General features: G+C 41.8%; 1 protein-coding gene across 1 annotated transcript in view; it reads right to left on the bottom strand.

Moving 5' to 3' along the window:
* GNAI2 (G protein subunit alpha i2) overlaps nucleotides 1–27,128 on the bottom strand; it is a 182,608-nt gene that overhangs the window by 40,434 nt on the left and 115,046 nt on the right. The window contains exon 4 of the mRNA XM_060765750.2: nucleotides 26,142–26,302. Coding sequence (XP_060621733.1) covers nucleotides 26,142–26,302 — 161 coding nt within the window. The remainder of the gene's footprint in view (nucleotides 1–26,141; nucleotides 26,303–27,128) is intronic.

Raw genomic sequence — 27,128 nt, 5'->3', positions numbered from 1 at the left:
GCGGAAGCCGTTCTGGGATTCTGGGAGGGTGTCTTCTGAGAGGGGCAGAAGGCGGTTTGCAAGGATTCTTGCGAGGATTTTCCCAGCGGAGGTTAGAAGGGAGATACCTCGATAGTTTCCGCAGTCTGTTCTTTCCCCTTTTTTGAAGAGGGTGATGATGGTGGCGTCCTTGAAATCTGCTGGGATTTTCTCGGTCACCCACACTTTTTCTATGAGCTGGTGGAGTTGGTGTGTTAGCTCAGGTCCTCCCTCTTTAAAGATTTCAGCAGGGATCCCATCTGGTCCACTGGCTTTGTTATTCTTCTGTTGGCTGATGGCATTGCTGACTTCTTCCAAACTAGGCAGTGCTGCAAGCTCATCCCTGGTTTGTTGTTGTGGGATTTGTGAGAGGACCTCGTCGGCCACATTGGAGCTGCGGTTCAGGAGGCTTTGGTAGTGTTCTTTCCAACGTAGTGCAATTGAGTTTTGGTCCTTCAGGAGTTTGGTTCCATCTGATGAGCGTAGAGGCTGTATGCCATGGTTTCTTGGTCCATAGATGACCTTTGTGGCTTTGAAGAATCCCTGAGCATTATGGGTATCTGCCAGGTGTTGGATTTCTTCGGCCTTCTTTGTCCACCAGATGTTCTTGAGTTCTCTTGTCCTTCTTTGGACCTCAGCTTTTGCACTAGCATAGATCTTTTTCTTAGCAGCACAGTTGATGTCTCTCTGCCATGCTTGGAAGGCTTTCCTTTTCTTGTCAATTAGCTGTTGGATCTCGATGTCATTTTCATCAAACCAGTCTTGATGTTTCTTGGCTTGGTATCCAATAGTTTCTTCGCAGGCTTGGATGATGGAGGTCTTCAGTTTGTTCCAATGTTCCTCAACATTTTCGGGGTGTTCTGTGGGTAGATGGTCCTTGAGTGCTGTTTGGAGATGGGCTCGTCTGGAGGGCTCCTGAAGGGCTTGGGTGTTCATTTTGCGCCTTGCCTTCCTTCCTTGGAGTCTGCGCTTGGGGGCGATCTTGATAGCCATCGAGGATCGAATTAGCCTGTGGTCAGTCCAGCAGTCGTCAGCACCTATCATGGCTCTTGTGAGGAGCACGTCACGGCGGTCTCTGGCGCGTGTGATTACATAGTCTAAGAGGTGCCAATGCTTTGACCGGGGGTGCTTCCATGATGTCTTGAACTTGTTTTTCTGGCGGAAGAGCGTGTTGGTGATGACAAGGTTGTGCTCCGCACATTTGGTGAGAAGCAGGATGCCATTTGAGTTGCTGTTTCCAACCCCGTCTTTTCCTATGGTGCCTGGCCACAGGTCGAAGTCTTGCCCGACTCTTGCATTGAAGTCCCCCAGGAGAATGATTTTGTCCTCCTTAGGTATCCCCGATAGGACGGTGTCCAGCTGACAGTAGAATTTCTCCTTGATGTCTTCATCAGCGTCTAGTGTTGGTGCATAGGCACTTATGATGGTTGCCCGTTGGTTTTTGGCAAGATCAACTCGGAGGGTGGAGAGACGTTCATTGATGCCAGTGGGTGCTTCGGGCAGATGTTTCATCAGATCATTTCTTATAGCGAAGCCAACTCCGTGCATTCTTTGGTCTTCTTTGGGCAGTCCCTTCCAGAAGAAGGTGTAGCCTCCTTTTTCTTCTTTCAGCTGTCCCTCTCCTGCTCTCCGGGTCTCCTGAAGGGCTGCTATGTCGATGTTGAAGCGTCCCAGCTCCCTTGCGATGATGGCAGTTCTGCGTTCGGGGCGTTCACTGCCACTGTTGTCCATCAGAGTCCGTACGTTCCACGTACCGAAGTTCATTTTTCTTTTTTGGCCGCAGGGTGGTGACCCCACTGGACGCGGCAGTCCAGTCAGGGATGAGAGAGGCAGACTATGTTTGGGGCACCTTTTCTAGCCCCCTCCCCATGTGGGGTGAGCAGAGTGGGTCCTCAATAGGGCTGCTCAGTCGTGGATACAGCTGCCGAACTACTCAACTGCCTTGGACCTTGAGGTAGAACGACTGAGTCCGTACCCACCGCCCATGTGCCAGTCTGTGACTAGGGGCTTCCAGATTTCACAGTCCTGCCCCCGTCGCCACTCGCTGATCGCCATGGGACTTTGGTTGGTTGGTTTTTATTTTCTGTGGAAGACGCCTGTGCGTGGATTTTTTTAATGTGTGGAGGTCAGTGCACAACTGATCAACACACAGACTTCACAGAGTGAGGTTCCACTGGTGATGTAGTTTAACACAATGACCGTGGCTTCTCAGTCTGTTGCAGCCTTCTTCCGCCTTCGCAGCCGTTGTAACATGTGCCATGTTATCCTCCGCCTGCTCCGCCGTTGAGGTCTTTGGGTCTTCGGACTGTGCTTGGTCTGGGACCTCCCCCGCAGCCACTCCTGGGAGCGCACGACTCCAGTTGTTGTGCCTACAGGTTCATCGGAACACGCGGTAAGACAGCATTGCTGGCCTTAAGTAATATAACAGGCATTAGAGGACATCTGATCCTGACCTTTGCATAATGCACACATGGACTTCTCGTCGGTAATGGATTATTGTTTCCAGGTAACTCTAAGCACTTGTTTGAGCCGCAAAAATTGATTTTAGAGGCTAGGCTGCATGCTCTGTGGGATATTTTGGACCTGTTTCAATGTGTGCAATGACAGTGGGGTCAAAAAAGTTGCACATATTGGGAAGGATTTTATGGCACCACTGTGAGATCCTTGTCCACAATCCTCACCCCATATTGAATGGGAAATTCTGCAACATAAATTTTCACACGATATATACAGTAGTCCCTACTCATTTTGTGGAGGTTAGGTGAATAGGGTCATCACAAAGGTGAAAAAACTCAAATATAAATAAAAATTATAAACTTCGTTTTTAAAAAACTTGAGAAAACACTTTCTCTTCTGTGTAATTTTATGGTCACTTTCTAGCAGAGGTAGACCATAGAATTGCACTGGAGGACCTGAAAATGGCAAGAGAAAACGTATTTTTGGTCAAGTATAGAGCAGCAGCATAGATGGTGTCAAATACAGCAATCTGTAAATAATCAAATCCACGAATGCTTAATCCATGATTGTGGAGGGATGAATGCAGAGGTCTAAGAACAGATGAAAGAAAAAAAGGGGGCGGGACCTCAGCCTCCACAATACTGCAACACTGGACTGAATCTAATGTGTGAATTTATTCAAAATGCGGAAGTAAGAATGAGTGTAGACTCTTGAACACTGTTATAATGACTTAGCAAACAGGAAGCAAACTAGAAAGGGGATCTACATGTCTTGGAAAACTTCCTGGGTCTGCCCGGACATTCAAACTGTCAGACTAATGTGTGCAGAAAGGTATTTTAAAAGATTGCAGTGCTTTAATAAAGCCGCCCAAACCATTACATTCCTGGAGCCACTTCCTCCAAATGTACAAAAGCAGACAACATAATGCAGGCAGGATATTAAGAGCAGCAGCAGCAAAGATATTCCCCACCACAGAAAAGCTCTCCCAGGAAACTGTTCCAACTCTAAAGGTTTGAGGCATGGAGAAAATTATAGCTCAGATCACACAATCTATAAAGTGCAGCCTTTTAACCTTGCAGGAAGAAATGCAATACCTGTGGTCTGCCTGCATCAGGAAGGCATTTAGGACCAAGAGAAGAAAGAGGCATACGATTTCCCCTGGAACTGGATACTGGAAACAAGCAAGATGAGGGATTTCCATAGCACAAGCCAAGAAGCATTTTTCATCAGATATAATTTTAGGTCATTTTTACAGAGTTTTTTTTTTTTGCATTCAATTCAGATCGGTGTTTATTTTTTCTCTATCACATGTAGTTTTTGTGATTAGGCTAATCGAACTGGTTAGAAAGAGAATATTAAGTCGTTGGATTGCATAATGTACTATATATTCTTGAATATAGGCCGAGTTTTCAGGCCTTTTTCAGCTTATACTCAAGTCCTTTCCAGCTGGCTCTGAGCCTGGGTGATGAGGGCCTGGCTTGAAGCTTGACTGTGCTCCCCATGCTGGCCTCTGCATCGCTTCCACCTTCCTCCTCTCGTGGCGCCACCGCCGTCAGGACAAGCACAGCGAGAAGACAGAGAGAGGCTCATTCACATGGCAAAAAGAGCAAGGGAGGCCTGTACTGGCCTCCACATTGCTGCTGCCTTCCTACTCCTTCTCCTGGGGCCAAAATGCCACCACCGCAGCTGGGGCACCTTCACTGCTGCCTTCCTCTACCCCCCGGATGAGGAAGGCAGCAGCAATGTGGAAGTTGGCATAGGTCTCCCTTGCTCTTTTCGCCATGCACACCTCCCTCTGTCCTCCTCTCACCATGGTGAGAAGAGCAAGAGAGCCCCCCACGCACCTCCCTCCGTCCTCCTCTTACCACAGTGAAAAGAGCAAGTGAAGCCTGTGCTAGCTTCCACATCATTGCTGCCTTCCTCCTTCTGAGGCTGGGGTGCCCTTGCCCTTTTTGCTGCAGCAAGAAGAGCAAGGGAGACCTGCACATGTGGCAAAAAGAGCGAGGGAGGAACATGGCAAAAAGAGAGCGCCTCCCTCCCCTCCTCCTCTTGCCATGAGGTGAGACTGATCCCAGAGCTTGCCTGCATCTTGGCCTGTTCCCATCTGGCTCTGGGCCTGGGTCTAGTTGGTGGGGGCTCAAGATGGTGGCCCCCACCCAGGGAGTGAGTGGGAAACTTGGGTGTGAAGTGGGGAACTGGGAAACGTATTGACTTGGCTTATACTTGATTCAGTAAGTTTTCCAGTTTTTTGTTGTAGAATTAGTTGGCTTATACTCGATTTGGCTTGTATTCGAGTATATACGGTAGATTGTATGTAGTTAATGTTTTCTGATGCTTTGAATGTAGTAGTAATGTATTTACTTTTATTCTAGAAAAGGTATTTTTAACTTTATTTTTGTTAGTTAATTTGTTTGTATATTTACATGTAGATTTTGTATTAATGTATTCAAATAAACATTAATTTTGTAGATAGATACATAGAGAACCCACAGACTCCATAATCAATACCTTTTTATCACCATTTTTTACTTTGGGATTTAAATAAAAGTAGAAATTTGAACAGAAAGAAATAAGCAAGCTCATTAAAATGAGAACAATTAAATTATAATAATGTTTCAGATAAAGTCTTTTTAAAATGCACTTCATGGAATACACTGAAAATCCGCTTCAAAGGTTTGCCCGAGGGAAACTGAACATAGTTCTTTAAATCAGCATTTCACTCAATAAAGTGCCATATATTCTTCCTGTTTTGATAATGGGATGTAAGGAAGTAGAAGGAGATTGCGATGCCATGTTTTGTACACATAATTATTTATGCAACAGTGCATCTTCATTTCACTTCAAATGGTTAACAAGAGAAAAAGGACTCAAAGGAGATGCAGCAGAGACAAAAGGCATCTTAAAAGCCACAAATCTGTAGAAGGAAATCAAATTAGTTACTAAGTATGAAAAAGCTACTCTTCTGGTAATTATGCATATTTTTTCAGACTACAGAAATTTCTAACTTGGGCAAAAATACAACCCCACATTTAAAATTGTGAGGACTCAGAGAAATCCCAACACACTTATGAAATGCTTCAGTTTATCTTCAGTTTGTATGTGATCTGTTTGACCCATGGAATTCTTTTTTACATAGCTGAAAATATTTGCATATCTTAAAATTCAAGGGCTACTTTCCACTCGCTAAACATAACCTTTACCACATGCCACATTCAGAATTTAAACACACTTCCCTGGAAAGCCATTAGACAACCACCCTGTCCACAACTACCACTATGGACTCTAGGCTGGTTCAGTTTAGACAATAGAACTTAGTATATTTCAGTGTTTTGGCTTCAGTAAGCCAGGCTATTCAGTAAGCCAGGGTGAAATGATGTCTTTCGAAAGCATCCACTACCCTCTGGGGACCCATCCAGACAGACCTTAAAACCGAAACCTATCAGGGTTTTTGCCGAGGGCGTCCAAACAATGCCCTCGGTAAAAATGAATTAATTCAGAATCATCTTGGTTATTCTGAATTAATTACATATCCCATTAGATCCGGGCCTTCCTGAAAGACCCAGGCCTAATGGGGTATATAGGGCCTGTGGGGACTCACCCCTGGGTAGTTCCATGACCAACCAGAACTACCTGAAGGTGAATCCCAATTTGCCATCCTAAACCTTTTGTAATCATGGAGTCTAAAAGTCCAGGATGCCCCCCAGCCCCCCAAACAACCCTTAAAACTACAAAAAAAAGTTTACCTGGCTGCTATTAAGGAGCTCCTTGCACCCTTTTGTCACAGGAGACCGGGGGGGGGGGGGGAGAGAAGGAAAATAGCTCCCTGCCCCCCTCCCTGCACTTCATTTCTTCACTCTAGGAGGGTACAAGGAAAACCTTAATGGCAGCTGGGTAAGTTGTTTTTTTTTTTACAGTTTTAAGGATTGTTTTGGGAGGCTTCAGGGTGGATGCATGCTATAAGGATATTCCAGAACAATCGAGTAGTAGAGAGAAGATTTTAAATAATTTGAATTTATCAGACAGGGCAAGATATAGAAATAATCGCCCCTCACTGCTTCACCCATTATAAGGAACTTGGGGAAAACTATACTAGCCAATTGCCATTAATTATAAGGAACTTAGCAGGGAAAGGAACAGGGAATTTTAAAATAGTAATTCCCACAAGCCGCCAACCAACTTATATATATAGGTGCAGGGGAATATTTTAAAACAGGAAAGAGGCAACTGGGAGATCTTGAAACTGTTTCTTCAATTTTAGCCCTAGCCATGTTTCAGAGTGAGGAGTAATTTCCTCAATCCATACACCGAAACCAAGAGTTAAAAATGACACCTAAGAAAGTATGTCGAAATATCTGTACTAAAGAGAACAAAAGTCTACTTGAAAACAAGTTTTGATTACATTTCAGTGTAAAGTTATCCAAACTATAATAAAAGCAGAAGAGGCCCTTTCAAAGAACCTATATTGATGCTGTAATGAAATGAGGTCACATTTTGCTATGAGGATTCAAGAAACCGATTTAATTAGACTTGAGAGAAGCCCCGAAATTGAAAGCTCGAGGTTTGCTTACTTTTTCTGCATTGATTTCTAGACTAAAAAGGCAATGGCAGAGACTTCAAAGAACATCCTACTTATGGATAAAACTACCATATTTCCTCTCTTGATAGTCATGACCACAAAGCAGTTGCAATCCCATTTTGGGGGGTGACAAAATTTATATTTTAGTGTTCCTTGCAATAGTTGCTGAGTGAAGCCTCGAAGCTCTAAGAAAAGTGGGCAGGCATGTGGGGAAGAAAAGCTTCACTCACCCACACATCCACCCCATTTTCAGTTATGGGACTTCACTCAGCTAATGGCCGAGTGAAGCCCCATAGCTGGAAATTTTTTACAGCCACAAAAAAAGAACAAAGAACAAAAATAAATAAATAAGTAAAAAGTTCAATTTTTATGCAGTATTATACAGTATGCAATAAGAAAGTAAATGACATGAAACTGAATTAAATCTATTTAACTCTGCAGGAAGAACTCACACACAAAAAAAGATTCATGCCTGAACAAAGATGGAAATGTATTTTCTTGCTTTATATTACACTACAGGAAAGGAAAGAGAGCCAGTATGGTATAGTGGTTTGAGTGTTAAACTAGGACACCGTGCCACTAGGGTTTGAATCTCCAGTTGGCCCCGAGAAGTCACTGGATGACCATGGGCAAACCACGCACTCTCAGCCTCAGAGGATAGTAAAGACAAGCCCCTCTAAACAAATTTTATCGAGAAAATCACACAATAGATCATATTCATCTTGTTGTAATTTGGAAATGATTTGAAGAAGAAATAGGAAGGAACAGTCAGAAATAGGAGCACCACTCCTCCCTGTGCTACTGCAATAATAAAACAGGACTACCTTACAGTATCCTTCTAGGAATTAATTATTCTTCACAGAATCATTCTAGGATTTTTGTGAAAAAATATGCAAATATTTTCAGAACAGGCTCAGGCCTTGTGATGTACCAACCATGTCCTATGACAGCCACATGCTCAGTCCTTCCCAAGTGCCAGTAATCTCCATCACTCCACCTTCTCTCATTCAAAAGGTCACCATGGGTTGAAGCCGGCAGCAATTTATTTACTTATTTATTTAAAACTTTTATATCCCGATCTTCTCAACCTCTGTTGAGACCGGCTTACAGCAAGGATTCAATGCTAATAGTACAATCTAAAAACATCATATAAATTAACAGTTTCATATTTGAAGAAATAAATGTTATTAGATGCTCTACAGTCAAATCTAAATCCGCAAGTATAAAATACAAGCAGACATCATCACTTAGGAAGGGGAAATGGAATTGCAGGGAGCAGCTTCCCCTTTGCAATCCATGCATACAAAGAATCTATTTCCTCCCAGCTGCACATCAGAATTTTAAATGGAGGAACAGAAAAAAACAAAAACAGGTACACCCCATTTGGTAACTAATGTAACATGATATTTTACCACCATTAAAAAAATAATTAGGGGGTGCTAAAGGATTATTAAACTATATCAGCCATTAAAAATCACTCATAAAATTGGGGTCGGGACATTAAAAATCACTACTGGCTTCCTAAACTGAGGAATTCATCTCAATCACAGAGGTCTGATTATAACATCTGACTTCCAAAAGATAAAAAATAACAACAGAGTATGCATTTATATCCTTAGTGGTTTCAAGTATTCTGTTCCTGCAGTACCTGGTATGACTATTATGCTATGATATTACGACCTAGTGTATCTAGAAAGATCAGAGCCTAGAGTCATTTTACAATAAAACTAATTCATTTTGTTGCTGGTCACAACTCCCCAAAGTAACATGCTGGTGTTAACATTCAAGCAGTGGGTGAGTTAAATTTTATTTGCTACCCTTTATCAGCGAGCAAGGGGCAAGCAGTGGTGCTGCTTAATTGTATGAATGTTTGTAAGAGTAACTCGATGGCATTTAACACCAGTTAAATTAGCATATATTAACAAAAATTCATTCACCTTGTGTTGGCAAGGATGTAATTAGAAAGGTATGTTATTAGTTTTATGGCTTACATGCCCTGATATTACAGACTTCTAGCACTATATATGAAATCACATAACTCAGATAAACAACATCTTATATCTTTATATCTTACTTCTCTTATTGTGGGGGGTGGGGAGAGATCTTAAGCATAATGATCTGTACCTATGCCTAGCAAGACTACTGATAACTAGACACTGGAAATCTGAAGAGAAAGTAGAGATGTGTATGTGATTGAGGAAAATGTAGAACTTGGCTTTGAAGGGGAGAAATGTCTGAAAGTATAAAGCATTAAAATAATAAAAAGAGGGCACATTTATTGAAACATTTATGGGGTTCTTAAGATTCAGTTATGGAAGGGTAAACGCTTGTGGGATCGTATTGGTGATTTTGGAAAGGACTGGTGGATACAGCTTGAATTCTGAGGAAGGACAAATAAGATATTTTTGACTTCTGATTTTGAATGGATTTGCATGTTTTGAGATCCATAGAGGTCTATGGGACAGTTTTTGGGATAATGTATCCATGTCCCTAGTGAAACATCAGGGTGAGGTGGGGAGTCGAATATAAGAGTGTCTAGAGAAGTGGTTCTCAACCAGTGGGTCCCAATGTGTTTTGGCCTACAACTCTCAGAAATCCCACCAGTTTAACAGCTGTTAAGATTTCTGGGAGTTGAAGGCCAAAACACCCGGAGACCCACGGGTTGAGAACCACTGGTTTAGAGACTATGAGATCCAGAGCAACTCCATATTTATTAATGTAAAAATGAATTGCTGTGCTCCATCCCAATTGACTTTACCACTCACTGCACAAAGGGAATAGCATTAACCTGTCTACAAGTTACTCATTGCAATTACTACTATCACTTGCAATACATAATCTGAAAAGGTTAATGGAAAAATGGGCAAGGAGAAAAGTTATTCAGGGAGAAGTATCCTGTGAGGATCCCAGAAAACTGGTGCTTTTGAGCCTTTGTGCCTCTTGAAGCAACCAGAAAGTGGCATGGTTCTGAACAAGTCTACGTCATAGCATGTGTTCTATGCGCAACACCACCTTTTCCTTCATGGGGGGCTTTAACTGGTTGGCTGCCCTTTAGCCAAAATAAATCCACCCAAGTCCATCTGGGAAAAGACAGCAGATTCAAGAAAGCCTTCACATTCCTATTTTAAAATGGAAAGATAAATAGCTATAAAATGACCTCTTGACACACTCTCTAGCAATTTCAAGGACAGCAATTGCTGCATTTGACTGCTAAGCATCTAAAGAAGGAACATGAGACATCATTCACAGGCAGAACAACAGGAACTGAGGGGGTGGCAACTACAAGTCTCCTATTAAAAGACCAAGTCTTGGCTCACACATCCATGCCAAATGGGGGATCTGATGGGAGAAAGACTGAGAGAAGTGGGAGAATGTTTATTTTGGGATCCTAGTGAGGTTTTCTCCTTTTCTATGTATCTACATATCCCAAAATATCCAGAGAAAGAGGAAAAAAGAATGCCTTACTCACAACTGACGCTCTCTTCAAGAGCCATATATAAACTAGTCAGCTAGAAATGAAAGATATCTCAATATTTAAAATTAAACATTTTTTCATATAATTTTTATTGCAAAGATATGAGAAATGGGGAAGGGTACAAGGATTGATACAGAAGAGGGGCATTTTTAACATCTTATGTCTTTGTCTTCTTGCATTGTTATCTAATACAAGGTAAAATGAAACTCTTATCTGCATGGGTTCTTAGAAGGACATTACAAATGAGAGCTGCAAGTTAATTTGCATATTAAATGTAATAAAATGTAAGATGAAGTAAGATGTGTTATTACTGATTTGTGTTGGGTAGAAAATATATTATAATCAGAATATGCAAAACATCAATTCAATAATTTTTACATGCCCTGAACATGAATGTTCTTTACATACTTTCTCATTAACACTGGGCTGTTAGAGTAGATATTTTGATATAATCTATCATGTTGTACTCTTCACTTCCTTCCCAAACTCCTTCTGCAATCACTTCACTCAAAACATTTTTGATCTACAATTTTCTATCCTTAACTAATCTTTGTAGCCAGCCACTTTGTAGTGGATCAGATTCTTCTTACTGAAATACCTTAGTAATCTTTGCTGTAAACTCCTTATTAACAAGAAATCTGAAGGATGAGTGAAGAGTGTACATGTTGGTTGGGATTTACAAAATATACATCAATTAAAAATGCAATCAAACAGGTTGTAAAAAGTGATTCCATACTTTAGGGCAACTTGTCCTCATTCTCAGAGGTGTTGGACTTCTTCATTTCCCAACAGCATCTATTACAGGACTTACAGCAAGAGTGGAGAACTTTAAAATGAAAAACAAATAAACAAGCTGTTCTGAAGGAATCAATAACAAAATGTATTTTGGGGGATCGATCTTGAAAACATTTTTTTTTTTTTGTAAATCCCATGATTTTGAAATGTTTGCAAATTATTTAACAATACTCCAATAAGCAGTGCTTACTATCAATGTCAATAAGGACAATACATTAAATTGCTAATTTTACCCACAAATTGTATATGCCTTAGCATGCAATGTTTGATTTTTATCTATGAATACTAGCCTTGTGTGGAGATTTTTTTTTCCTCCATTTCCTTCAGTACCTTCGGTACTTCGGGAGTTCGTAACAGGAAGGGCCCTCCTGGTACTAAAACCCACCCGACATGAAAGAAAGCGGGAGCCAATCTCGGCTCCTCCTCCCCTATTCGGCATCACAGTTTAATCTTGATGATTGTCCTTTATTTTCCTGATTTTTTTTTGTTTAGTGGGACTGACTGGGAGTTGGGGACTTAAACGACAGTGGGTGGGATGTGTGCGTGTTTGGGGGCTTTTACCCTTTTAGCTTCTTTTTCTCATTCCTTTCCTCAACTTCAGGAAATACTTCTAAAAGATTATTACTAATAATAGTAATCCCATCAAACAAAAAGAGAAGCCTACCTCTCTTCTAGAGTAAAAAGTAGAAACCGCTTTAAGGAAACAAAACCCCAAGCAGAAAGGAGATTGCAGCCTTGCAGGCAAGGGAGGAGATTTTAAGGTAGTCCAGGGAGATAGCTGAAAGTGTGAGTACCTGCATCTCCTCTAGAGTAGAACTGCTTTAAGCAGCAGTAAACCCAGCCTCCTCTATAAACAGAAGGGAAAGTATCCAGAAACTTAAGAGTGGTAACTCTAATGATTTTTAAAATCCAAGTCTTCAAGAAGGCTATGGTAGGGGAACCTGTGGGAATCCCCCCCCCCCTCCAATAATGGGCTGGATAGGGTGATTCTTAACCCCGTTAATGACACCCAGATTCCCTTGAAGGGAAGAAAGGAAAGGCTCCCAGGGAAACGATCACAGTTTTCTGGAATTCACCTCAGTTAAAACAGCAACATTCCTCACATTTAGACTTCTAGCTCATGTGTAAACGGAAGAAAACCAAAAAACAAGGACAGACCACTAACTGCATATTCCTGTGCATGTCTACTCAAAAGTAAACTTCAATTCAGCACAGCATATTCCCAGGCAAATGAGCATACTACTACACCCTGGAGAATTAACTTGATCATGTAATGCAGGTCAGAAGATTATCCCTTAGAAAGGATAATCTGGGGATGAGCTTGGTTTATCTTCATTGGTTTACTTGTTTCCATTACTCTTGTATTTCAGAACTCCCTCTTTTGCAACCAAAGCTGACAAGAGATAGAAACACCTTTTCCTCCCTGGAACTGTTCATCATTCCTCATTTCTTGCCTGACATTTCCTGTTCACATATAGTTGTAATGGTCATTGTTTCTAGTTTGATTCCATGGATACTTCAGTCTAGGCAGCTTCCCTACTTGTAGCTTATCTGATTAGATAAAAGGTATCCCACCACTCGTACTTTCTCACTAAAAGTAAAAGCAAGAGACAGGTTGATTTACATTTTCAGTTAAGTTCTTGGAAAGGATTTATAGGATTTTTTTCTTGTAAAAAATCTCTCCTTGCTTAGCATACATACAAGTACATCACAACCTTTGCATTTAATAGGGGTTGTTTTGTTTTTTTAAAGACCACAGATACTCAAAGATGGCTTTGCTAGTACCTTCCTGAGAAAAATAAGTTTATAGCACCTGGTGCTTACTGTCAGCCTTCTGTCCAAGTACAAACCAAGGTTGTCTCAGCTTCAAAGATCAGTGGGGACCTGATGCCTTCAGGATCTTTGAATGCTCAGATGTTCTCTCCCTTTGCAATCTAAATACCACAGCTTGCAAATCTTTGTGGACTCTAATCTCAGGTGGTCATATTGAAATGTTTTTTTTTAAAGTCAGACTTAAACAAAAATTTGAAACAGAAATAAGTAAAACTATCAGATTTTCCTTTATGATCATTAAGATTAGATGGATGAAAATGAGTTCATCAGCTGGTCATAAAGTCAGTGCTCCTAACTAGTTATGTCACCTGAAAAGCAGTACTCAATACAACTTTGTAACTAGGGATCCAACTCCGACTAGTACCGTCCCTTATCCTGAGTAGAAATGGGTCTCTGGTCTTTCCACCTATCCCTTTAACAAGAAATATGGAAATTATGTCCAGGATTGTCTGTATATAAAACATATGCTCAAAAACTAAGCCTCAATCCACAGGGAGAGTTATGTAGGAAGCAATAATGATAACTGCACGAACAACATATCTCAAGGAAATAGCTGACAAATGGCAAGAATAAACTGCTACAACAAATGACTTGGAAGGGGAGCTTAGAGTTGGAAGTCAAATAAAAAATGACTCTTAAGTAAGTGACTCTAAAACCTGCATCGGTCTAAAATGTAGTATTAGACAATGCCATTTATGTGCACATTATAGAGCATACCTATTTTCTATTCTACAGCTGATTTGTGGAAACATGCCTAAAAGGCAGATCTATAGATAAATATTCTAACTTTTGATAACTTCCCTTCACTGAACTAGTAATCAGCAATGAATGCAAAGATCTCTAGGGACCCTGCAAAACCGTCTTTCCTAAAACACTAACAGGTTGGACTGCTTAACCCGACATGGGATGGGCAGCAAGTACTGCATTGCTCATAAATGGAAACAGCTTATTAGTCTGCATCTGAGAGATGAAACCAAAAATCAGTGTTCAAGGTCCTGTCCGCCAGCTTCAAATGTCTCCTACTTTTCATCTCAGGACTAAGTGGGGAGCTACACATATACAGGCTGCGGTGGCTTATTCTATAAAAGACAATAAAACAAAAGATTGTCACCACACTGCAGCTAAATGTGACATTCAAAATAATCATATTACAGAGATCTTTGCATTCATTGCTGATTACTAGTTCAGTGAAGGGAAGTTATCAAAAGAAGTCTTTTACTGTTAGCTTAGTATTCTGCTGCCTTTAACATGGGTGTCTCATCACAACAGCAGTTCATTCACTGATGAAACAAGTGAAGAATTTTAATAAGGAAGTAGTGGCTGTAAGATTGGCAATAGGCTCATCAGAACAATTGCAAATTTCAAAATGAGTCTTTCTCCTCTGAAGTGCATACCCTGTTTTGGGAGAAAAAATTCCCCAACTCCCATGAGCCATATGTATTTTAATACATTATGTCTGCTTTCACATACCACAAAATAGCAATTGATACTGATGTTATTTTGTAAAGATTGTGGGAAATTCCCAATGAGTAAAACAAAAAGCAGCGCATAAGCAAAGCTGAAAGGAAACTGCAGTGTTTCTGGAGAATTAAAATAAAAACCATCCAAAATAAGCGAAAAGTCAATTTATTTAATCAGTTTCATTACTGGAGCATTTCTTGTTTTGTTAGAAGTGTAATGTTTATAATGCCATTTTGAATAGAGTAGATAGCAATGCATAACAACGTAGAATCATAGAATCATAGAATCAAAGAGTTGGAAGAGACCTCATGGGCCATCCAGTCCAACCCCCTGCCAAGAAGCAGGAATATTGCATTCAAATCACCCCTGACAAATGGCCATCCAGCCTCTGCTTAAAAGCTTCCAAAGAAGGAGCCTCCACCACACTCCGGGGCAGAGAGTTCCACTGCTGAACGGTTCTCACAGTCAGGAAGTTCTTCCTAATGTTCAGATGGAATCTCCTCTCTTGTAGTTTGAAGCCATTGTTCCGCGTCCTAGTCTCCAAGGCAGCAGAGAACAAGCTTGCTCCCTCCGCCCTGTGGCTTCCTCTCACATATTTATACATGGCTATCATATCTCCTCTCAGCCTTCTCTTCTTCAGGCTAAACATGCCCAGTTCCCTAAGCCGCTCCTCATAGGGCTTGTTCTCCAGACCCTTGATCATTTTAGTCGCCCTCCTCTGGACACATTCCAGCTTGTCAATATCTCTCTTGAATTGTGGTGCCCAGAATTGAACACAATATTCCAGATGTGGTCTAACCAAGGCAGAATAGAGGGGTAGCATTACTTCCTTAGATCTAGACACTATGCTCCTATTGATGCAGGCCAAAATCCCATTGGCTTTTTTTGCTGCCACATCACATTGTTGGCTCATGTTTAACTTGTTGTCCATGAGGACTCCAAGATCTTTTTCACACGTACTGCTCTCGAGCCAGGCGTCCCCCATTCTGTATCTTTGCATTTCATTTTTTCTGCCAAAGTGGAGTATCTTGCATTTGTCACTGTTGAACTTCATTTTGTTAGTTTTGGCCCATCTCTCTAATCTGTCAAGATCGTTTTGAATTCTGCTCCTGTCCTCTGGACTATTGGCTATCCCTCCCAATTTGGTGTCGTCTGCAAACTTGATGATCATGCCTTCTAGCCCTTCATCTAAGTCATTAATAAAGATGTTGAACAGGACCGGGCCCAGGACGGAACCCTGCAGCACTCCACTTGTCACTTCTTTCCAAGATGAAGAGGAAGCATTAGTGAGCACTCTCTGTGTTCGTCCACTTAACCAATTACAGATCCACCTCACCGTAGTTTTGCCTAGCCCACATTGGACTAGTTTCCTTGCCAGAAGGTCATGGGGGACCTTGTTGAAGGCCTTACTGAAATCCAGGTACGCTACATCCACGGCATTCCCCGCATCTACCCAGCTTGTAGCTCTATCGAAGAAAGAGATCAGATTAGTCTGGCATGACTTGTTTTTGATAATTCCATGTTGAATATTAGCGATGACTGCATTTGTTTCTAAGTGTTTGCAGACCGCTTCCTTAACAATCTTTTCCAGAATCTTACCCGGTATCGACGTGAGGCTGACCGGACGGTAGTTGTTTGGGTCGTCCTTTTTTCCCTTCTTGAAGATTGGGACCACATTGGCCCTCCTCCAATCTGCTGGAACTTCTCCCGTTCTCCAAGAACTCTCAAAGATGGTTGCCAATGGTTCCGAAATGACTTCCGCTAGTTCCTTCAGTACTCTTGGGTGTAGTTGATCTGGCCCTGGGGACTTGAACTCATTAAGAGCGGCCAGGTATTCCTTGACGACTTCTTTCCCAATTTGGGGTTGGATGTCCTCCAATCCCTCATCCACTCCATCTTGCTGAGGTTGAAGACTCTCTTTTTGTGAGAAGACCGAGGCAAAGAAGGCATTAAGTAGTTCTGCCTTTTCCCTGTCCCCTGTCAGCATTGCCCCATCTTCTCCTCGAAGAGGTCCTATCGCCTCCTTGTTTTTCCTTTTTCTACTGACATAAGAATAGAAGCCCTTTTTATTGTTTTTAATGTCCCTGGCAAGTCTGAGCTCGTTTTTTGCTTTAGCTTTGCGGACCTTTTCCCTACAGGTGTTGGCTATTTGTTTGAATTCTTCTTTGGTGATTTCTCCCTTTTTCCACTTCTTGTGCATGTCTCTTTTGTGTCTTAGCACAGTTAGAAGTTCTTTGGACATCCATTCTGGCTTCTTTGCACTTGTCCTATTTTTTCTCTTTGTTGGCACGGTTTGCAATTGCGCCTTGAGTATTTCACTCTTGAGAAATTCCCATCCATCCGTAGCTCCCTTGTCTTTTAGTATCTGTGTCCACGGAATGCTGCTCAGCGTTTCCTTCATTTTTTGGAAATCAGCTCTCCTAAAGTCCAAAATGCGGGTTTGACTTGTCTTAGTTTCGGGCTTCCTTTGTACCTCAAATTGCAGGAGCACATGGTCACTTGCCCCTAAGGATCCTACCACTTCGACCGCATCGATCAGGTCCTCTGCATTTGTTAGGATGAGATCAAGAGTAGCCAATCCCCTTGTTGCCTCTTCTACCTTTTGGACCATGAAATTGTCTGCAAGGCAAGTGAGGAATTTGTTGGACCTTGTACTCTTGGCCGAGTTTGTTTTCCAGCAAATATCGGGATAGTTGAAATCGCCCATGACTACTACATCTCTTTTCTGTGCCTGTTTGGTCAACTGTTGGCAGAAGACTTCATCAAGATCTTCCTCCTGGCTTGGGGGTCTGTAGTAGACGCCTACAACGACATCTTTTTGAGTCCCAGTTCCCTTGATTCTTATCCAAATGATTTCAAGCTGGTTTCCCAGATTGCTGTCTTGAATTTCTTCTGCAGCATAAGAGTTTTTGACATATAAGGCTACTCCGCCTCCTCTCCCCTTTGTTCGGTTTCTGTGAAAGAGGTTATACCCCTCGATATCTACATTCCAGCGATAGGAGTCATCCCACCAGGTTTCAGTGATGGCTATGATATCATATTTGTGGTGTTGTGCTAGAAGTTGGAGTTCGTCTTGTTTATTTCCCATGCTCTGTGCATTAGTGTAAAGACATGTGAGCCCCTGGGATCTTCCCTTGAGCTGTTTAATTGGGATTATTGTGCTTTTGGTACTTGGTCCTTGTTGTGTTTGTGCAGCCCTCCGTTTAGCCTTCTGGCGATTCCCAGACATTATGGGTAAAGTAGTGTTCGCAAGGCTGTTGTCCCCCTCCCCCGGTGGACCTAGTTTAAAGTGCGTCTAATGAGGTTTGCGAGTCTGTGAGCAAAAAGGTGTTTTCCTACTTGTGTGAGATGCACCCCATCCCTTGCCAGTAGGCCATCCTCCTGGAATAGCAGGCCATGGTCGAGGAAGCCAAAGCGTTCCTCCTGACACCATTTTCTAAGCCAGTCATTGACCTGTACTATTTTTCTGGCTCTTGTGGGTCCGTGTCTTACAACAGGGAGGAGGGATGAAAAGACCACCTGTACATTACATTCTTTTAGCATTGCTCCTAGAGCTCGAAAATCATTTGTGATCTTTTGAAACGTATGCCTTGCAGTATCATTGGTTCCTACATGAATCAACATGAGGGGAGGACGGTGATAGGGCTCGAGGAGCCTGGTGAGCCTCTGAGTGATATGGTGTATTTTTGCCCCCGGTAGGCAGCATATTTCTCGAGCCATCCCATCCGGTCTGGAAATGACAGCTTCCGTTCCTCTAAGGAGGGAGTCGCCTACTACCAAGACCTGTTTACTTTCAGGAATGACAGGGCCCCTTTTGTGCAATGTAGTGTGTAGGTCTCCAGAAAAGTGATCCTGTTGGTGTGAATTGTGTAGGTGAAAAGTGTTGTCCTCCTCCTCGACATCCCCGGTGCATTCGTCAAGGACAATCCATTGAGATTCGTCCAAGAGCCTATGGTTCTCCTGTATGTGTTCCTGTTGCTCCTGGTCTATGGTTGGGGATGGTACCCCTGCAGGATTGTGCAAGTGTGAATGTTGTGAAGTGTTGTCCCAGTCAGGGCTATCCCCTGCACACTGATCAAGGATGAGCCACTGATCAGTATCTAAGCCATTCTGGTCTTCCCCAATATGTTGTGTTTCTTGGTCAGGTGCTAGTTGTGTGAGAATTTGGAATCTATTGTGTAACTGCAGCTGAGCGGAAGTATGCTGAGGAGGCTTCCGGGTCCTATGTGTCCTTCTAAGGGTGACATTTCTCCAAGCCTGAGGGTTGTCCACACGTTATGAAAATCATGTTATGAAAACAAGACAAACATCATAAATTGCTAATTTGGAACATGGCAGAGTCCAATCTGCAGAGCTACCTACAGGCAACTCTTTCAGCATTTTCTCCTCATTTTATTGTTTTCTAGTAAAACTTCCCTTTGTTTAATAGCTAAAGATCTTTCCAAACTGCTTTAAGAGCCATATTATGCAAAAGATAAGATATAAAATGTGTAAGTAAAATGAAAGCATGAAATAAAATTCTAAAAATGTATCAAAAGAAGTCTCCAAAATGACTTAGGAACTGAATAATGTTTATGTTGTTTACCTCTTGCTTTAAACTGTAAATATTTTTATGTCATTTGAATTACAATATCAAAAAATAACCAAGGCTCCACCTTACAGACAATGACAAGTGCTTTCCAGGGGAAGCACAAACACAGTACTCAGGCTGATCACACAATGCGGTTTCATGAAGAGGCCAGTGAATGGTGTGTTCTTTGCCTGCATGGGAACAGCAAACACAAGACCCAAACTCTTGCATAGTTTCCCTTTGTGTCTTGCAAAGCCCAGAGGGACAGATAGGAAATTCTTTGGAGTGACATGATGAATTCCTCTTTTTATTCTCCCACAAGCCTGGATTTTATGTACGAGCTGTGAATAACACTTTCCCATCAATCTTCCCGTCAAACATAACAATATATGATGCTTCTACACTGTATAATTAATGTAACATGAGACCTTTTAAACTGCCATGGCTCAATGCGATCAACATTTGAGATTTGTAGTTTGGTGAGGCACCAGTTCTCTTTGGCAGATTAGCCTAAAGACTTTGTGAAACTATAGCTACTGGGATTCCATAGCATTGCATGGAGCCCCCGGTGGCGCAGTGGGTTAAACCCCTGTGCCGGCAGGAATGAAGACCGACAGGTCGCAGATTCGAATCTGAGGAGAGGTGGATGAGCTCACTCTATCAACTCCAGCTCCTCATGCGGGGACATGAGACAAGCCTCCCACAAGGATGATAAAAAAAACATCAAATCATCCGGGCGTCCCCTGGGCAATGTCGTTGCAGACGGCCAATTCTCTCACAACAGAAGAGACTTGTCACTCCTGACATGACCATAGCATTGCATAATTGCAGTTAAAGCAATCTCCAAATACATTAATTCTAGAGTGCAGACACATCCATAAAAGCTAGAAAACTAAGATAATTTCTTAGTTTCTAGGTTTTGTTGTGTGTCTTCTGATCAACAAGGATTTTTTTTTTTTTGCAGCATTTACTCAGTGGAGATTTACCACTGCCTTCTTTCAAGGAATTATTACTAGACTTATGTACGGATTTGTTTTGGCCGTTACCTTCATCTTCTTCGGCTTCTTCAGACACCCATAATGGCAATACAATGATATGTCTTACACAAGCTATGTCTATTTAATGGGGTGAGCGCCCCCAATTCTCAGTTGCGTCCTGGCTCTAGAGAGAGGTCCTTCTGTCCGATTGCTTAACTGTACGCTCTTAGCTTTAGGTTTTGGCTTGGCTTCTAGCACTTAATCTCTTTGATTTTCCTTTATTTTCTTGATTATTTAGTGGGACTGGGAGTTGGAAAGTGCAGAAGGATGAGTGTGTGGTGTTTGGAGACTTGTGGGTGGGTGTGCTTTTCTTTCAGAGTGGCTTTATTTATTTATTTATTTATTTATTTATTTGGGGTTCTTTTACCCCGCCCTTCTCACCCCGAAGGAGACTCAGGGCGGCTTACAAAAGCAAAGGCATAATTCGATGCCTGCATCATAAAACAATCATACACAAAATTACATCAATTCACAGTTGACAACAATTCATGCATTATAACCATAAAATCAATAAAATCAATAAAACCAAATACAAACCCAATTTCTCCTCTTACATGGTCAGCGTTCGTTAACTCATAGATCTAGTTTTACATTCCACTTCAACAATCCTGCTGGTCTTACTCGCCTGATTGTCTGATTTAATTGCCAGAATGCCCAAAGGCCTGGTCCCATAACCAAGTCTTCACCCTCCTCCTGAAGGCGAGGAGGGATGATGATGCCCTAATTTCCCCCGGGAGTGAGCTCCACAGGTGAGGGGCCACCACTGAGAAGGCCCTGCTCCTCGTCCCCACCAGCCTCACTTGTGACAATGGTGGGGTCGAGAGCAGAGCCTCCCCAGATGTCGCCCTTTAGCCTCTACTAAAGCCTTTAGCTTCTTCTCTTATCTCTCCTTCCTCCTCTCTTTCATCAAAGTAGTACTTTTAAGAGATTATTTTTTATTAATAATTATAGGAATTCCAGCAAATAGCAAAGCCTCATTCTCAGAAAAACTATCTACCTAACTACCTACCTACCTAAACTTACCACCAATACCTAATAATCTTTCCTTTGCAATCTCATCTCAAGTTATCTGTTTGTATTTCTTTCTGTGCTCTCTTCTGCCTTATTAATGTCATTTAACAATAATATTTTTGCTGTTGCTACTGAAAAAAAAGAATTGGGCTTCTGTGGAAGATTTGCCAAGCCAAAGCCAACAGAACCCATCATCTCTCTCTAACTCCAACCTCCATCAGCAACATCAAAAGTTATTGTTGTTAATACTATTCAAAAGAATTGTACCAGAAAAAAACACCACCAGCCCAAGTTCCATCAGCCTTCCGCTAACAACAGTCCTATTCTTTGCAATCTGTCTCCCTTCTTAATTGCATTTAATAATCATAGAATCATAGAATTGGAAGAGACCTCATGGGCCATCCAGTCCAACCCAGTGTCTAGAAGCAGGAATATTGCATTCAGAGCACGCCTGACAGATGGCCATCCAGCCTCTGTTTAAAAACCTCCAAAGAAGGAGCCTCTACCACACTCCAGGGCAGAGAGTTCCACTGCTGAATGGCTCTCACAGTCAGGAAGTTCTTCCTCCTGTTCAGATGGAATCTCCTTTCTTGTAGTTTGAAGCCATTGTTCCGTGTCCTAGTCTCCAGGGAAGCAGAAAACAAGCTTGCTCCCCCCTCCCTGTGGCTTCCTCTCACATATTTATACATGGCTATCATATCTCCTCTCAGCCTTCTCTTCTTCAGGCTAAACATGCCCAGCTCCTTAAGCCACTCCTCATAGGGCTTGTTCTCCAGACCCTTGATCATTTTAGTCGTTCTTCTCTGGACACATTCCAGCTTGTCAATATCTCTCTTCAATTGTGGTGCCCAGAATTGGACACAACATTCCAGGTGTGGTCTAACCAAGGCAGAATAGAGGTGTAGCATGACTTCCCTAGATTTAGATACTATGTTCCCATTGGCTTTTTTGCCGCTGCATCACATTGTTGGCTCATGTTTAACTTGTTGTCCACGAGGACTCCAATATCTTTTTCACACATACTGCTCTCGAGCCAGGCGTCCCCCATTCTGTATCTTTGCATTTTGTTTTTTCTGCCAAAGTGGAGTATCTTGCATTTGTCCCCGTTAAACTTCATTTTGTTAGTTTTGGCCCATCTCTCTAATCTGTCAAGATCGTTTTGAATCCTGTTCCTGTCCTCTGGAGTATTGGCTATCCCTCCCAATTTGGTGTCGTCTGCAAACTTGATGATCATGCCTTCTAGCCCTTCATCTAAGTCATTAATCAAGATGTTGAACAGGACCGGGCCAAGGACAGAACCGTGCGGCACTCCGCTCGTCACTTCTTTCCAGGATGAAGAGGAAGCATTGGTGAGAATCACCCTCTGGGTTCGTCCATTTAACCAATTACAGATCCACCTAACTGTAGTTTCCTAGCCCACATTGGACTAGTTTGTTTGCCAGAAGGTCATGAGGGACCTTGTCAAAGGCCTTACTGAAATCCAGGTATGTACATCCACGGCATTCCCCACATCTACCCAGCTTGTAACTCTATTGAAAAAAGAGATCAGATTAGTCTGGCATGACTTGTTTTTGATAAAGCCATGTTGACTATTAGCGATGGCCGCATTTGTTTCTAAGTGTTTGCAGACCACTTCCTTTGGTGTTGCTGCCTAATAATAATAATAATAATAATAATAATAATAATAATAATAATAATAGAATCGGGCTTCTGTGGACAAGTAATGCAAAAGCTGTGGAAGAAGCTGCTGTTGTAAAAAGTCCAGAAAGTGTAATGGTGGGTTTTGTGATGTGGAAGTGCATCTTTTGCAGGAAGGAATGGTACCCTGCTGCTGCTCCTGGAGAAGCTACAAGGCAGGGGCAGCAGGAATGCCTTTTTGGGAATTTTTTAAAGGAGATTTTATTTCTAGAAATAAAGAAAAATCCTAAAAATCAGGGGATGATCCAAACATTATGAAACTTGGTGGGCCAGCAGTGGAAGATCTGTCCTCCAAGTGTGGCCATTTACATCCCAATAGCCCTGAAAATGACTGGAAGGGGAGCCTGTGAAGCCCCCCCCCCCTCCATTGCCACCAATGGGCCAGATCTATCCGCATTTTACAGCTGCGGGCCAAAAATTCCCGTTTTCAGGAGGCATGCGGAAATGGAACCTCCCTCCCCCTGCTGGCATCCAGATAGCAGAAACGGCTCAAGGTTCAGCTGAAATGCACAAGCCTATTTATTATTATTGTCATCTTCCTGCCTTTTCACCTAACTGACTCAAAGCAGCTTGTAACTATTAAAAATACATTGTTATAGATCCATAAGATACAAAAAATACAACCCAATTAAACAAGAAAATTAAAACCAGAGTAAAATATACCTCATTAAATCAATCAATCAATCAATCTCTCCCCCCCCCCCCCCACACACACACACATAACAGCACTACAGTTGGCAATATCCAGTGCATTGTGCAACACGAACCTTATATAATAACTCATTAAAAGCCTGTCAGGGGAAAAAAAGTCCTTACTTGCCTTTGAAAGAATGTAAGGATGGTGTGAGTCTAATGTTAAGATCACTACTGAATGAAAGGTCATGAGTTCGAAGCTAGCCCGGGTCGGAGGGACTGTCCGACCACTTTGTGTAGCTTGCTGTCGATCTTTGCAGCCCGAAAGGCAGTTGCATCTGTCAAGTAGGAAATGTAGGTACCGCTTATGAGGGGAGGCAAATTTAACTAATTTATGAGGCCATAAAAATCTCCAGCAAGCATGCAAAGAATGAGGAAGTACTTCATCAGTTGGTGAAGTACTTAATGGTTGATGAGGGAACACCTCCCCTGGTGGCCAAAAATACCCTCAAGAAAAGCTGGAATGTTAAATAGCCTCTGTGTGTCTGTCTATATATGTTGAGTGTCTATGGCATTGAATGTTTGCCATGTATATGTACATTGTAATCCGCCCTGAGTCCCCTGCGGGGTGAGAAGGGCGGAATATAAATACTGTAAATAAATAAATAAATAAATAAATAAATAAATAAATGTCTCTGAGAAGAGAGTTGCAGAGCCCATGGGCAGTCACTGGGTAGGCCCTCTTCCACCCTCCCACCAGTTGTACCTGTGAGGATGGTAGGTCAAAGAGAAGGGATTCCTTTCCTATAGTGGTTTCAAAGGCTGAGCAGGGGCATTTAGGTTCTAGTTTTCTAGAGTCCTAGTCCTAGTCCAGCACTCAAACTAAGACACCAAACTGGCTCTCTTGCAGATTTCTATGTTAGCATTTAGAAAAAGAAATTTTCTGAGAAATAGAAAATATGCTCCCCTCATTTGAGTATTTTAATTTTTATAAAGAAATGACAAGACCAATCATTCCAAAGACAAAGTAATCCTTTTATATATTTTACATCTATCCCAGCCTTTACTATTTCTGCCTTTATTAAAATCTATAAAGGGCTATTGGAAAAAATGTATAGGTACTACTGAGCTGAATATTTCAAGGTGGCATTACTCATCTAAAATCAATTATTTCCTTTTTCTAATAAGATTAAATATATTATTCACTAATTACAGAATCATAGTGTCGGAAGAGACCATGAGGACCATCCAGCACAACTCCATTCTGCCATGCAGGAATACATTATCAAAACATCAACAAGAGGTGGTCATCTGACTTTTGCTGAAAAGCGTGGTAGACTCCACCACACTCCCAGGTAGCATATTCCACTGATGAACAGCTCTTATCATCAGGATATTTTTCCTAATGTTCCGGTGGAATCTTTTCCCCTGCAAATTGAATCCATTGCTCTATGTCCTAGACCCCAAAGCAACAGGAAAAATGTATTGTCGAAGGCTTTCATGGCTGGAATCACTAAGTTCTTGTGGGGTTTTTTGGGCTATATGGCCATGTTCTAGAGGCATTTCTCCTGACGTTTCGCCTGCATCTATGGCAAGCATCCCTCTGAGGATGCTTACCATAGATGCAGGCGAAACGTCAGGAGAAATGCCTCTAGAACATGGCCATATAGCCCGAAAAAACCCACAAGAACTTAGCAACAGGAAAAAGTTTGCCCCCTCCTCAATCCTTAAATACAAATATGCACATAGAAAAATTATATGACCTTTCTCTCATGAACAGGGATGTGAAAATTGTGTTTTTTACCACTTTTGTCTGAAAAACATTTTGCCAATACATTTTCACATGCATTTTCCACTGATCAAAACACATTTGTATATACTGATCAAAGCACGTTCGTATATATTTTTCAACTGCAACTACTCACATTTTTACATAAACATGGCTTCATGCATATTTTATTTATCCAACATGAACCAGAAGTGTCATAAATGCAAATTTCTAAGGAAAGGTGCTCTGTGATTCGCAACAGGCCTTGAAAGGTGTGTCAAGAATCTCTAATAAAGTTATTTTTTTATCCATACACACAAAGGAAGAGAGATGTGCTTCCCAGTGAACAAGGTGTTTAATCTAGAGTTGGTGGAGCAACACTGGGATGGGTAATACAGTAATTTGATGGAGAAGAATGCAATCCATTCTGAATGGTGTTAGTCTCACCCTACGTTTGCGGTTTGAGTACTTGAGAAAGTGGCAACAAAATGATGTCCTGAAACATTCTCCCTAATTTTAGGCTGAAACAATATCTATTGGAGTTAATGGTGGGGATGTCTGTGTAAAGAGTTCATTTGATTTGTTATTGCTGTGTTACAGTAAGAGCTGTTTTTGACATTTAATGGGCTTTTAAATATTTGTAAGCAAGTGATTTGAACAACCCCACATTCCTAGCTTCACATCGGCACCACGCTACGCCTTTGACATGTGATTGAGATAAAACTGAATCTTGGCATAATTTCATATCTCATACTGCTGTTCACCATACATTGCCCTCAAGTGAAAAGTTTCAAAGGACGGTTACTCACTATGCAGCGGAGTCATTCAGCTGATACTCTCGGGAACGATTAAAACAGGCCTGGACTCCATTATCTGACCACAGTCTCCGGATCACATTGGACAAGTCTTCTGGCATGATTCCCTGCTCCTCTGCAGTGCAAGAGAGTGCAAACAACTGGCGGGCATCATCCTACAGGAAAAGCAAAAGCCAGGTTGTTAGGACTGAGAGTTCACCATTCTTCTTGGCCTATCTGTGTAGTAACACAGTAAAGTTTGTGTCTTCACTATTACACTCCTTCTTAGGCTCCACAGAAGTTCATTCCCAGGGGAAGTGTACTTTGCTGAGCAAAGGAGTGAAACATGTCCTAGTCGCAAAGCTGTCACCACCTTTGAATGTGTCGACATCTCTGCAAGAAGCCGGTGCTTAAGGACTCTATTGATTTAACTGTGCTAAACAAAGCAAACATCAGGTAAACAAATTCATGGGCAATACCTGGATACAATTACATCTTATCATAGGCTGAATATCTCTGGGGCACACTAAGAATTATTATAGATTTGCTGGTAACTTAAAAGCCAGTGCATCTGGGAAGGATCAATCTGAGAAGGTGAAATGTATTGAGTGTAATCTCTTTTCCTTCTCTGAGTCACAAATGAAAGTAGCAAAGGCAATTGGAAAGAACATTAACATGTCAGTTGTCTTTAATAGGACAGCCAAAAATGTTAAGAAACATAAATGCAGAGCAAAAATCTTAATAGTTCATTTGTGGGCACTAGTTAATATACAGAATTTGATTACAACATAAACGTTTAAAGCAGTGAAAGGTAGCTGTCAATAAATTCCTCCTAGGTAGCTTGTCTCCACAGTGACTCACTGCTGTCTGGACATTTATGTATCTGGTAGAAGGAAATGTAAGTGCCAATGAACTATACACACACATACACACACACACACTAGTTGTCCCCTGCCACGCGTTGCTGTGGCCCAGTCTGGTGATCTGGAAAATAAAGTAATG

Source organism: Anolis sagrei, chromosome 2 (assembly GCF_037176765.1).
Source record: "Anolis sagrei isolate rAnoSag1 chromosome 2, rAnoSag1.mat, whole genome shotgun sequence".
NCBI lineage: Eukaryota > Metazoa > Chordata > Lepidosauria > Squamata > Dactyloidae > Anolis > Anolis sagrei.
This window is presented reverse-complemented; position numbering and strand designations above follow the sequence as displayed.